The 12,500-nt window shown below is 49.7% G+C and overlaps 1 protein-coding gene across 1 annotated transcript in view; it reads right to left on the reverse strand.

The window, feature by feature from the left end:
- Window positions 1-928: 928 nt before the first annotated feature.
- The window catches only part of ercc3 (excision repair cross-complementation group 3), a gene marked incomplete at its 3' end in the record, with an annotated part of 25,377 nt that continues 13,805 nt past the window's right edge, over window positions 929-12,500 (reverse strand). The window contains 6 exon segments of the mRNA XM_029745558.1: window positions 929-1,073; window positions 1,287-1,456; window positions 7,339-7,543; window positions 7,780-7,956; window positions 8,280-8,415; window positions 12,347-12,396. Coding sequence (XP_029601418.1) covers window positions 929-1,073; window positions 1,287-1,456; window positions 7,339-7,543; window positions 7,780-7,956; window positions 8,280-8,415; window positions 12,347-12,396 — 883 coding nt within the window.

The following is a 12,500-nucleotide window of genomic DNA, read 5'->3' on the forward strand; positions in this document are numbered from 1 at the left end:
AGGGATGGTGGGACTAACCCCTAACCCCTCCTAACCATGACCCCTGACCCCATATAGACTCACCAGGGATGGTGTGGACTAACCCTAACCCCTCCTAACTTAACCATGACCCCTGACCCCATATAGACTCACCAGGGATGGTGTGGACTAACCCTAACCCCTCCTACTTAACCATGACCCCTGACCCCATATAGACTCACCAGGGATGGTGTGGACTAACCCTAACCCCTCCTAACTTAACCATGACCCCATATAGACTCACCAGGGATGGTGTGGACTAACCCTAACCCCTCCTAACTTAACCATGACCCATGACCCCATATAGACTCACCAGGGATGGTGTGGACTAACCCTAACCCCTCCTAACCATGACCCCTGACCCCATATAGACTCACCAGGGATGGTGTGGACTAACCCTAACCCCTCCTAACTTAACCATGACCCATGACCCCATATAGACTCACCAGGGATGGTGTGGACTAACCCTAACCCCTCCTAACTTAACCATGACCCATGACCCCATATAGACTCACCAGGGATGGTGTGGACTAACCCTAACCCCTCCTAACCATGACCCCTGACCCCATATAGACTCACCAGGGATGGTGTGGACTAACCCTAACCCTCCTACTAACCATGACCCATGAACCCTATATAGACTCACCGGGATGGTGTGGATAACCCTAACCCCTCCTAACTAACATGACCCATGACCCTATATAGACTCACCAGGGGATGGTGTGACTAACCCTAACCTCCTAACATGACCCCCTGACCCCTATAGACTCACCAGGATGTGTGGACTAACCCTAACCCCCCTATATACTTAACCATGACCCCTGACCCCATATAGACTCACCAGGGATGGTGTGGTCTAACCCTAACCCCTCCTAACTTAACCATGACCCCTGACCCCATATAGACTCACCAGGGATGGTGTGTACCTCGTCCAGGATGATGAGACCCCACTCCTGGGACCTCATCCACTCCATCACTCTCTCTGCCTCCCAAGACCTCTTGGTTGTGTGTCCCAACATGCTGTAAGTACTGATGGCTACCGAGCAGCCAATCGGCTTCAAAAAAAACAAAACAAAAATAAAACTTCATTTAAAAAGTGCATTTTAAAAACCCGCAACACACTTTAAAACTAAAAACAATAACTTGAAATAAATAATTCAAAAGCAATAAAAAAGAGATCATTATTACAAAACACAGTGGCTGTTGAAAGACCGAATTTAAAAAAGGGGGATTTGAAAAAGCTCAGTGGTGTTCGCTGTGTCTCTGACCTTGTCCTTGGCGTCTGAGGTAAAGCGACAGATCTGAGAGTCGTCGATGGTGGACCACATCTTAAACTGAGCCTTCCACTGTTCTACTGATACAGAGCTGTTCCCCAGGACCAGGCAGCGCTTACGGACTGTACAGGCTGCTGTTACCCCTACTAGAGACTTCCCCGCACCTGGGGAGAGGACGAGAGATGGGGGAGGGGGGGGGGAGGAGGAGGAGAGATGGGGGGAGGGAGATGGGGAGGGATAGTAGGAGAGATGGGGGGAGTAATGGGGAGGGAGAGGACGAGAGATGGGGGGAGAGATAGGAGGAGAGATGGGGGGAGTAATTGTGAGGGAGAGGATAAGAGATGGGGGGAGGGAAAGGAGGAGCGATGGGGAAGAGGAGGAGAGATGGGGGGAGTAATGGGGAGGGATAGAGGGAGAGATGGGGGGAGAGTAATGGGGAGGGAAATGAGGAGAGATGGGGGAGTAATGGGGATGGATAGGAGGAGAGATGGGGGGAGAGGAGGAGCGATGGGGGGGAGGAGAGATGGGGGGGTAATGGGGAGGGATAGGAGGAGAGATGGGGGGGAGTAATGGGGAGGGATAGGAGGAGAGATGGGGGGAGTAATGGGGAGGGATAGGGGGAGAGATGGGGGGGAGTAATGGGGAGGGATAGGAGGAGAGATGGGGGAGAGGAGGAGAGATGGGGAGAGGAGGAGAGATGGGGGGAGTAATGGGGAGGGATAGGATAGGTCAGTGTATAAACTATCCAGCCATATTAAACCCCATCACTCAGTGTATAAACTATCCAGCCATATTAAACCCATCACTCAGTGTATAAACTATCCAGCCATATTAAACCCCATCACTCAGTGTATAAACTATCCAGCCATATTAAACCCATATTAAACCCCATCACTCAGTGTATAAACTATCCAGCCATATTAAACCCCATCACTCAGTGTATAAACTATCCAGCCATATTAAACCCCATCACTCAGTGTATAAACTATCCAGCCATATTAAAACCCCATCACTCAGTGTATAAACTATCCAGCCATATTAAACCCATCACTCAGTGTATAAACTATCCAGCCATATTAAACCCCATCACTCAGTGTATAAACTATCCAGCCATATTAAACCCCATCACTCAGTGTATAAACTATCCAGCCATATTAAACCCATATTAAACCCATCACTCAGTGTATAAACTATCCAGCCATATTAAACCCATCACTCAGTGTATAAACTATCCAGCCATATTAAACCCATATTAAACCCATCACTCAGTGAATAAACTATCCAGCCATATTAAACCCATATTAAACCCCATCACTCAGTGTATAAACTATCCAGCCATATTAAACCCCATCACTCAGTGTATAAACTATCCAGCCATATTAAACCCCATCACTCAGTGTATAAACTATCCAGCCATATTAAACCCCATCACTCAGTTGATAAACTATCCAGCCATATTAAACCCCATCACTCAGTGTATAAACTATCCAGCCATATTAAACCCATATTAAACCCCATCACTCAGTGTATAACTATCCAGCCATATTAAACCCCATCACTCAGTGTATAAACTATCCAGCCATATTAAACCCATCACTCAGTGTATAAACTATCCAGCCATATTAAACCCCATCACTCAGTGATAAACTATCCAGCCATATTAAACCCCATCACTCAGTGTATAAACTATCCAGCCATATTAAACCCATCACTCAGTGTATAAACTATCCAGCCATATTAAACCCATATTAAACCCATCACTCAGTGTATAAACTATCCAGCCATATTAAACCTCATCACTCAGTGTATAAACTATCCAGCCATATTAAACCCCATCACTCAGTGTATAAACTATCCAGTCATATTAAACCCCATCACTCAGTGTATAAACTATCCAGCCATATTAAACCCATCAACCCCTCACTCAGTGTATAAACTATCCAGCCATATTAAACCCCATCACTCAGTGTATAAACTATCCAGCCATATTAAACCCCATCACTCAGTGTATAAACTATCCAGCCATATTAAACCCCATCACTCAGTGTATAAACTATCCAGCCATATTAAACCCCATCACTCAGTGTATAAACTATCCAGCCATATTAAACCCCATCACTCAGTGTATAAACTATCCAGCCATATTAAACCCCATCACTCAGTGTATAAACTATCCAGCCATATTAAACCCCATCACTCAGTGTATAAACTATCCAGCCATATTAAACCCATCACTCAGTGTATAAACTATCCAGCCATATTAAACCCCATCACTCAGTGGTAAACTATCCAGCCATATTAAACCCCATCACTCAGTGATAAACTATCCAGCCATATTAAACCCCATCACTCAGTGTATAAACTATCCAGCCATATTAAACCCCATCACTCAGTGTATAAACTATCCAGCCATATTAAACCCATATTAAACCCCATCACTCAGTGTATAAACTATCCAGCCATATTAAAGCGTATCTGTCTCATCTCTTGATGAGAACAAGCCACCGTACGATGCTCAGACAACACCTTGTGGTAACAACAAATCACATCAGAGTTTCTCTTCCTTCAACAATATATTTTTTTTAATAAAAGATCTTATCTGGTTTCAACTGAAAATACCTGCTCATCAGGGTAAAGGAGCGTAGCTAGATTCAAAACCCTTGAACGTTAGAGCAAAATGTAGATTTCTCCCTAAATAGACAGACCTGAAAGTGTTTATTTATTGACGAGAGGGGCCTTACACAATAACTAGTAATGTTGCATACTCCAAAAAACGGTTACAATCTCATCTTTCTGGTAGAAATGTTTATACTTACTGAGGTGTAGTCACTTGGAAGGTCACAAGCTCAGTGTCACGTCCTGAGCAGTAATAGGGGTTATTTGTTATTGTAGTTTGGTCAGGACGTGGCAGGGGGTATTTGTTTTATGTGGTTCGGGGTGATGGTTTATTTAGTAGGGCGTTTGATTTATTCCGGGCTTTTGGGTAATGTTCTATGTTTGTATTTCTATGTGGTCTCTGGTCTTTTGTATGTCTATGTTTAGGTTGATGGGGGGGGTTGGACTCTCAATTGGAGGCAGGTGTTTTCTCGTTGCCTCTGATTGAGAGTCCTATATATGGGTAATTGTTTGGTTTGGTGTTTGTGGGAGATTGTTTCTTGTTTTGCGTGTGTGAGCATTACAAGACTGTTTTGTTGTTCGTGCGTTCTTCGTTATTTTGGTGTTCACTTTATTTTATAAATAAATACAAGTTGAGCATCCACATTCCTGCTGCGTTTTGGTCCTCCATTCCCGACGACAACCGTGACACTCAAGTACATAGTACAAATATTATTAAAAAAGATATATTTATTTGTTTTTTTCTATTCAACAACAAGTGGGGCTTGAAATGACAGAAATGCTTTAAATACAGTAACAACGCTTCAAATACAGTAACAACGCTTCAAATACAGTAATAATTAAATGACTTACTATAAGATATATATGATCATACTTTGTGACAATATTGTCACTATTTCATATAACTGCCGACAGACCGTTTTGTCCTATAAGTCCATGGAGCAGACAAGAGGCACCACTACACCGTGTCCAGACTCGTTTCAACTTCAGCTGTAAGAACCAAGTGATTTCAGGCCATCTGTGACTAATAGGAATGGAAATTAGACCACTTTCTATGAAATGATTTAGTATTTTTGTTTAATGTTGAGAGCTGTAAATCCGTCTGAGAAGATCAACAGTGAGACGAAACTAGTATTGTTGCATCCGGTAGATTCTACCGGTTTTATATATACACGCTGTTTCACATACACAGGAAATCGTTCAAAATGTTGGGGTCTGAAACCAGACACTTCCAAGTCAGCACTGCTGGGAGAATTTGGAGCAGAGAGCTCAGAGATTGGGCTTTCTTGTACTACAAGGACGATCAGAGAGCGCTTTCGTACACCAAAATGTCAGTCGGAACCCGGCCCAAAATCCCCAAATAAGGTACTTCACATCTAATTAAAAACCTTTCCAAGGCTCTTAGGGTTTCTAAGAATTCGGAGAGGCATGTTCTGTGAGTTAAGAGGTTTAGCGAAAGCCCAGTTGACACGGATGGTCATTAAGGCTTTCCAGAAATCTCTAAGGCTGTCCGGAACAACCACAGAAGACATGTTCGTCCTGGTGCAACGCTCCACGGCTCATTGGCCCTTCTCCAGAAGTCATTAACCCCCCTGGTCGCACCGACGCCCCCCTGGTCGCACCGACGCCCCCCTGGTCGCACCGACGCCCCCCCAGGTCGCACCGACGCCCCCCTGGTCGCACCGACGCCCCCCTGGTCGCACCGACGCCCCCCTGGTCGCACCGACGCCCCCTGGTCGCACCGACGCCCCCCTGGTCGCACCGACGCGACGCCCCCCTGGTCGCACCGACGCCACCCTGGTCGCACCGACGCGACGCCCCCCCTGGTCGCACCGACGCCCCCCTGGTCGCACCGACGCCCCCTGGTCGCACCGACGCCCCCCTGTTCGCACCGACGCAAGCCCCCTGTCGCACCGACGCCCCCCTGAACGCCCCCTGTCGCACCGACGCCCCCCTGGACGCCCCCTGGTCGCACCGACGCCCCCCTGGTTGCACCGACGCCCCCCTGGTCGCACCGACGCCTCCCTGTCACACCGACGCCCCCCTGGACGCCCCCTGGTCGCACCGACGCCCCCCTGGACGCCCCCTGGTCGCACCGACGCCCCCCTGGTCACACCGACGCCCCCCTGGACGCCCCCTGGTCGCAGCCGACGCCCCCCGTCACAGAACCGACGCCCCCCTGGTCACACCGACGCCCCCCTGGTCGCACCGACGCCACGCCCCCCTGGTCGCACCGACGCCACGCCCCCCCTGGTCGCAACCGACGCCACGCCCCCCTGGTCGCACCGACGCCCCCCTGGTCACACACCGACGCCCCCTGGTCGCACCGACGCCCCCTGGTCGCACCGACGCCCCCCTGGTCACACCGACGCCCCCCTGGTCACACCGACGCCCCCCTGGTCACACCGACGCCCCCCTGGTCGCACCGACGCGACGCCCCCCTGGTCGCACCGACGCCACGCCCCCCTGGTCGCACCGACGCCACGCCCCCCTGGTCGCACCGACGCCCCCCTGGTCACACCGACGCCCCCCTGGTCGCACCGACGCCCCCCTGGTCGCACCGACGCCCCCTGGTCGCACCGACAACTAGCTAAATGTAATTTTGACCACTTTCCACATATATTTGGGGATTCCTCCTCTGTAAACTTCATTTGCCTGATGACACGCTAGTGGACAAGGAGTCATTTCATACAAGTGGATTTGATCCACGTTTCCTCTCCTTGCCTCCTCTCCTCGATTACCTTTGACCTTTTTCAAAAGGAGGGGAGGAACGGACGGAGGAGAGGAGGAATTAAGCAAATCACAACGACTGCAGAACGGGCTCTTCTGTTGCCAAATCTCAGGAATATATTTAACCCCTTATTTCTGGCACTAAACAGTCTCCATATACATTATATTCTTCAATCAACGGGCACCGGGGGACCTTCAGATGAGTCAAAACAACCGACATGTAGGTGTTGGTGGCAGCTTTACACAGAGGGGTTGTAACGTGGGGCTGGGAGTTCAGGGAGTGAATCATTTAATAAATCAACATCATACACAACACGAACAAGAAGCACGAACAACGCACAGATCTCCCTTTCCACCCCTCTCCCTCCCTCCCCCCTCCTTCCCTCCCCACCCCCCTCCACCCCTCTCTCCCTCCCTCTACCCCTCCCCCCCACCCCCCTCCTTCCCTCCCATCCACCTCCACCCCTCTCCTCTCCTCCCTCTCTCTCCCTCCCCCTCCCCTCCACCCCTCTCCTCTCTCTCCCACCCCCCTCCCCTCCACCCCTCTCCTCTCTCTCTCTCTCCCTCCCTCCCCTCCCCCTCCCCTCCACCCCTCTCTTACCACAGGGCAGAACGATGACTCCTGAGCGGGCTCGGCCGTTACCAAACATCTCTCCCTCTCCCCTCCCTCCCCTCCCCCTCCCCTCCACCCCTCTCTTACCACAGGGCAGAACGATGACTCCTGAGCGGGCTCGGCCGTTACCAAACATCTTGCGGAGGCTCTTCTCCTGGTAAGGCCTGAGTACCGCTGTGGCCTTCAGGTCCATGTTGATGTCAGGGTTCACCGTGTCGTTGCGGAAGTCGTACTCGGCCAGGAGAGGATACTCCATATTAATACACCTCTTCTGAAGCTCTTCGATCATCTCCTGGAAGGAAGGGAGGATTCGAGGAGAACGTGAACGTGCGGTAACAACAGCGAACAGGAGAGATAACAGACTCTGTAAATAGAAAGTGTTAAAACTTCAAGGTTGACCGTACATGGAAACGTTATGAAGCCGAGGCATTTTAATGGTAGACAACAATTCATTAAGGGGCCACAGGGCCCCTGAATCCATAAAGGGCCCACAGGGCCCAACACGGCTTCCAAGTCACACAACCAAACCTGTCGGATCTCAAAGGACACGGTCTGCGTCTCCTCTTCCTCCTCTTCCTCCTTGTCCATCTGTTCATAGTAGCTGAATATGTCCTCCGGTACCTGGGCGGCTCCTGGAGTCTGGCCCTCAGGGGCCGCTGCTGATGTAGAGGCCCCTGCTCCGTTGTCCTGGAGGGACTTAGAGATCTGGCAGGGGGTTGGAGAATACATCAGCACAGGCTTTAACATACTTGTTGTAGCTTGTGTGTGTGTGTGTGTGTGTGTGTGTGTGTGTGTGTGTTCGTACCGCTGACTTGCTGTGTACGACCTCAGTGATGAGCCCGGTGTGTGTGTGTGTGTGTGTGTGTGTCCGTACCGCTGACTTGCTGTGTACGACCTCAGTGATGAGCCCGGTGTGTGTGTGTGTGTGTGTGTGTGTGTGTGTGTGTGTGTGTGTCCGTACCGCTGACTTGCTGTGTACGACCTCAGTGATGAGCCCGGTGTGTGTGTGTGTGTGTGTGTGTCCGTACCGCTGACTTGCTGTGTACGACCTCAGTGATGAGCTCTGTATCTGTTCCCTCTGCAGTTCGGAGACGACAATCTCTGATCACACTGTCCTGAAGAAGACGCTGAATCACCTCGGGGAACGCACTCTCCACAAAGTACCTACACACACACACACACACACACACACACACACACACACACACACACACACACACACACACACACACACACACACACACACACACAGACACAGGACACAGACACAGACACAGACACAGACACTCCTCTCTGATAAACCATTTGAGTAAGCAGTGACCAGAGGTGTGTTGAGTAAAGCAGTGACCAGAGGTGTGTTGAGTAAAGCAGTGACCAGAGGTGTGTTGAGTAAAGCAGTGACCAGAGGTGTGTTGAGTAAGCATGACCAGAGGTGGTTGAGTAAAGCAGTGACCAGAGGTGTGTTGAGTAAAGCATGTGACCAGAGGTGTGTTGAGTAAAGCAGTGACCGAGGTGTGTTGAGTAAGCATGACCAGAGTGTGCTGAGTAAAGCAGTGACCAAGGTGTGTTGAGTAAAGCAGTGACCAGAGGTGTGTTGAGTAAAGCAGTGACCAGAGGTGTGTTGAGTAAAGCAGTGACCAGAGGTGTGTTGAGTAAAGCAGTGACCAGAGGTGTGTTGAGTAAAGCAGTGACCAGAGGTGTGCTGAGTAAAGCAGTGACCAGAGGTGTGTTGAGTAAAGCAGTGACCAGAGGTGTGTTGAGTAAAGCAGTGACCAGAGGTGTGCTGAGTAAAGCAGTGACCAGAGGTGTGTTGAGTAAAGCAGTGACCAGAGGTGTTGAGTAAAGCAGTGACCAGAGGTGTGTTGAGTAAAGCAGTGACCAGAGGTGTGTTGAGTAAAGCAGTGACCAGAGGTGTGTTGGAGTAAGCAGTGACCAGAGGTGTGTTGAGTAAAGCAGTGACCAGAGGTGTGTTGAGTAAGCAGTGACCAGAGGTGTGTTGAGTAAGCAGTGACCAGAGGGTGTTTGAGTAAAGCAGTGACCAGAGGTGTGGTGAGTAAAGCAGTGACCAGAGGTGTGTTGAGTAAAGCAGTGACCAGAGGTGTGTTGAGTAAAGCAGAGTGACCATAGGTGTGGTTGAGTAAAGCAGTGACCAGAGGTGTGGTTGAGTAAAAAGCAGTGACCAGAGGTGTGTTGAGTAAAGCAGGGACCAAGGTGTGTTGAGTAAAGCAGTGACCAGAGGGTGTGTTGAGATAAAGCAGTGACCAGAGGTGTGTTGAGTAAGCAGTGACCAGAGGTGTGTTGATAAAGCAGTGACCAGAGGTGTGTTGAGTAAAGGCAGTGACCAGAGGTGTGTTGAGTAAGCAGTGACCAGAGGTGTGTTGAGTAAAGCAGTGACCAGAGGTGTGTTGAGTAAAGCAGTGACCAGAGGTGTGTTGAGTAAAGCAGTGACCAGAGGTGTGTTGAGTAAAGCAGTGACCAGAGGTGTGTTGAGTAAAGCAGTGACCAGAGGTGTGTTGAGTAAAGCAGTGACCAGAGGTGTGTTGAGTAAAGCAGTGACCAGAGGTTGTTGAGTAAAGCAGTGACCAGAGGTGTGTGGAGTAAAGCAGTGACCAGAGGTGTGTGAGTAAAGCAGTGACCAGAGGTGTGTTGAGTAAAGCAGTGACCAGAGGTGTGTTGAGTAAAGCAGTGACCAGAGGTGTGTTGAGTAAAGCAGTGACCAGAGGTGTGTTGAGTAAAGCAGTGACCAGAGGTGTGTTGAGTAAAGCAGTGACCAGAGGTGTGTTGAGTAAAGCAGGGACCAGAGGTGTGTTGAGTAAAGCAGTGACCAGAGGTGTGTTGAGTAAGCAGTAGTTGAGGACCAGAGGTGTGTTGAGTAAAGCAGTGACCAGAGGTGTGTTGAGTAAAGCAGTGACCAGAGGTGTGTTGAGTAAGCAGTGACCAGAGGTGTGTTGAGTAAAGCAGTGACCAGAGGTGTGGTTGAGTAAAGCAGTGACCAGAGGTGTGTTGAGTAAAGCAGTGACCAGAGGTGTGTTGATAAAGCAGTGACCAGAGGTGTGTTGAGTAAAGCAGTGACCAGAGGTGTTGAGTAAAGCAGTGACCAGAGGTGTGTTGAGTAAAGCAGTGACCAGAGGTGTGTTGAGTAAAGCATGACCAGAGGTGTGTTGAGTAAAGCAGTGACCAGAGTGTGTCGAGTAAAGCAGTGACCAGAGGTGTGTTGAGTAAAGCAGTGACCAGAGGTGTGTTGAGTAAAGCAGGGACCAGAGGTGTGTTGAGTAAAGCAGTGACCAGAGGTGTGTTGAGTAAAGCAGTGACCAGAGGTGTGTCCAGTAAAGCAGTGACCAGAGGTGTGTTGAGTAAAGCAGTGACCAGAGGTGTGTTGAGTAAAGCAGTGACCAGAGGTGTGTCCAGTAAAGCAGTGACCAGAGGTGTGTTGAGTAAAGCAGTGACCAGAGGTGTGTTGAGTAAAGCAGTGACCAGAGGCGTGTTGAGTAAAGCAGACCAGAGGTGTGTTGAGTAAAGCAGTGACCAGAGGTTGTTGAGTAAAGCAGTGACCAGAGGTGTGTTGAGTAAAGCAGTGACCAGAGGTTGTAGTTGATTAAAGCAGTGACCAGAGGTTGTGTTGAGTAAAGCAGTGACCAGAGGTGTGTTCGAGTAAAGCAGTGACCAGAGGTGTGTTGAGTAAAGCAGTGGACCAGAGGTGTGGTCGAGTAAAGCAGTGACCAGAGGTGTGTTGAGTAAAGCAGTGACCAGAGGTGGTGTTGAGTAAAGCAGTGACCAGAGGTGTGTTGAGTAAAGCAGTGACCAGAGGTGTGTTGAGTAAAGCAGTGACCAGAGGTGTGTTGAGTAAAGCATTGACCAGAGGTGTGTTGAGTAAAGCAGTGACCGAGGTGTGTTTGAGTAAAGCAGTGACCAGAGGTGTGTTGAGTAAAGCAGTGACCAGAGGTGTGTTGAGTAAAGCAGTGACCAGAGGTGTGTTGAGTAAAGCAGTGACCAGAGGTGTGTTGAGTAAAGCAGTGACCAGAGGTGTGTTGAGTAAGCAGTGACCAGAGGTGTGTTGAGTAAAGCAGTGACCAGAGGTGTGTCGAGTAAAGCAGTGACCAGAGGTGTGTTGAGTAAAGCAGTGACCAGAGGTGTGTTGAGTAAAGCAGTGACCAGAGGTGTGTTGAGTAAAGCAGTGACCAGAGGTGTGTTGAGTAAAGCAGTGACCAGAGGTGTGTTGAGTAAAGCAGCATGACCAGAGGTGTGTTGAGTAAAGCAGTGACCAGAGGTGTGTTGAGTAAAGCAGTGACCAGAGGTGTGTTGAGTAAGCAGTGACCATAGGCTGTTGAGTAAAGCAGTGACCAGAGGTGTGTTGAGTAAAGCAGTGACCAGAGGTGTGTTGAGTAAAGCAGTGACCAGAGGTGTGTTGAGTAAAGCAGTGACCAGAGGTGTGTTGAGTAAAGCAGTGACCAGAGGTGTGTTGAGTAAAGCAGTGACCAGAGGTGTGTTGAGTAAGCAGTGACCAGAGGTGTGTTGAGTAAGCAGTGACCAGAGGTGTGTTGAGTAAAGCAGTGACCAGAGGTGTGTTGAGTAAAGCAGTGACCAGAGTGTGTTGAGTAAAGCAGTGACCAGAGGTGTTGAGTAAAGCAGTGACCAGAGGTGTGTGTTGAGTAAAGCAGTGACCAGAGGTGTGTTGAGTAAGCATGACCAGAGGTGTGTTGAGTAGCAGTGACCAGAGTGTGTTGAGTAAGCAGTGACCAGAGGTGTGTTGAGTAAAGCATGACCAGAGGTGTGTTGAGTAAAGCATGACCAGAGGTGTGTTGAGTAAAGCAGTGACCAGAGGTGTGTTGAGTAAGCAGTGACCAGAGGTGTGTTGAGTAAAGCAGTGACCAGAGGTGTGCTGAGTAAAGCAGTGACCAGAGGTGTTGAGTAAGCATGACCAGAGGTGTGTTGAGTAAAGCAGTGACCAGAGGCGTGTTGAGTAAAGCAGTGACCAGAGGTGTGTTGAGTAAAGCAGTGACCAGAGGTGTGTTGAGTAAAGCAGTGACCAGAGGTGTGTTGAGTAAAGCAGTGACCAGAGATGTGTTTTGTTGTCTGATGTTCAGCATTAACGTACCGGTTGTGTTTCAGCACCAGCTTCACCTTCCCATAGCTCACAGTGCAGAGCTGAAAGAGGATTCACTGCTTCAGTAGAGAACCAGACATCACTCAGACCCCCTACAGACCCCCATATAGACCCCCTACAGACCCCCCCTCCTCCCTGTACCACC

The sequence above is a fragment of the Salmo trutta genome, unplaced genomic scaffold, assembly GCF_901001165.1.
Source record: "Salmo trutta unplaced genomic scaffold, fSalTru1.1, whole genome shotgun sequence".
NCBI lineage: Eukaryota > Metazoa > Chordata > Actinopteri > Salmoniformes > Salmonidae > Salmo > Salmo trutta.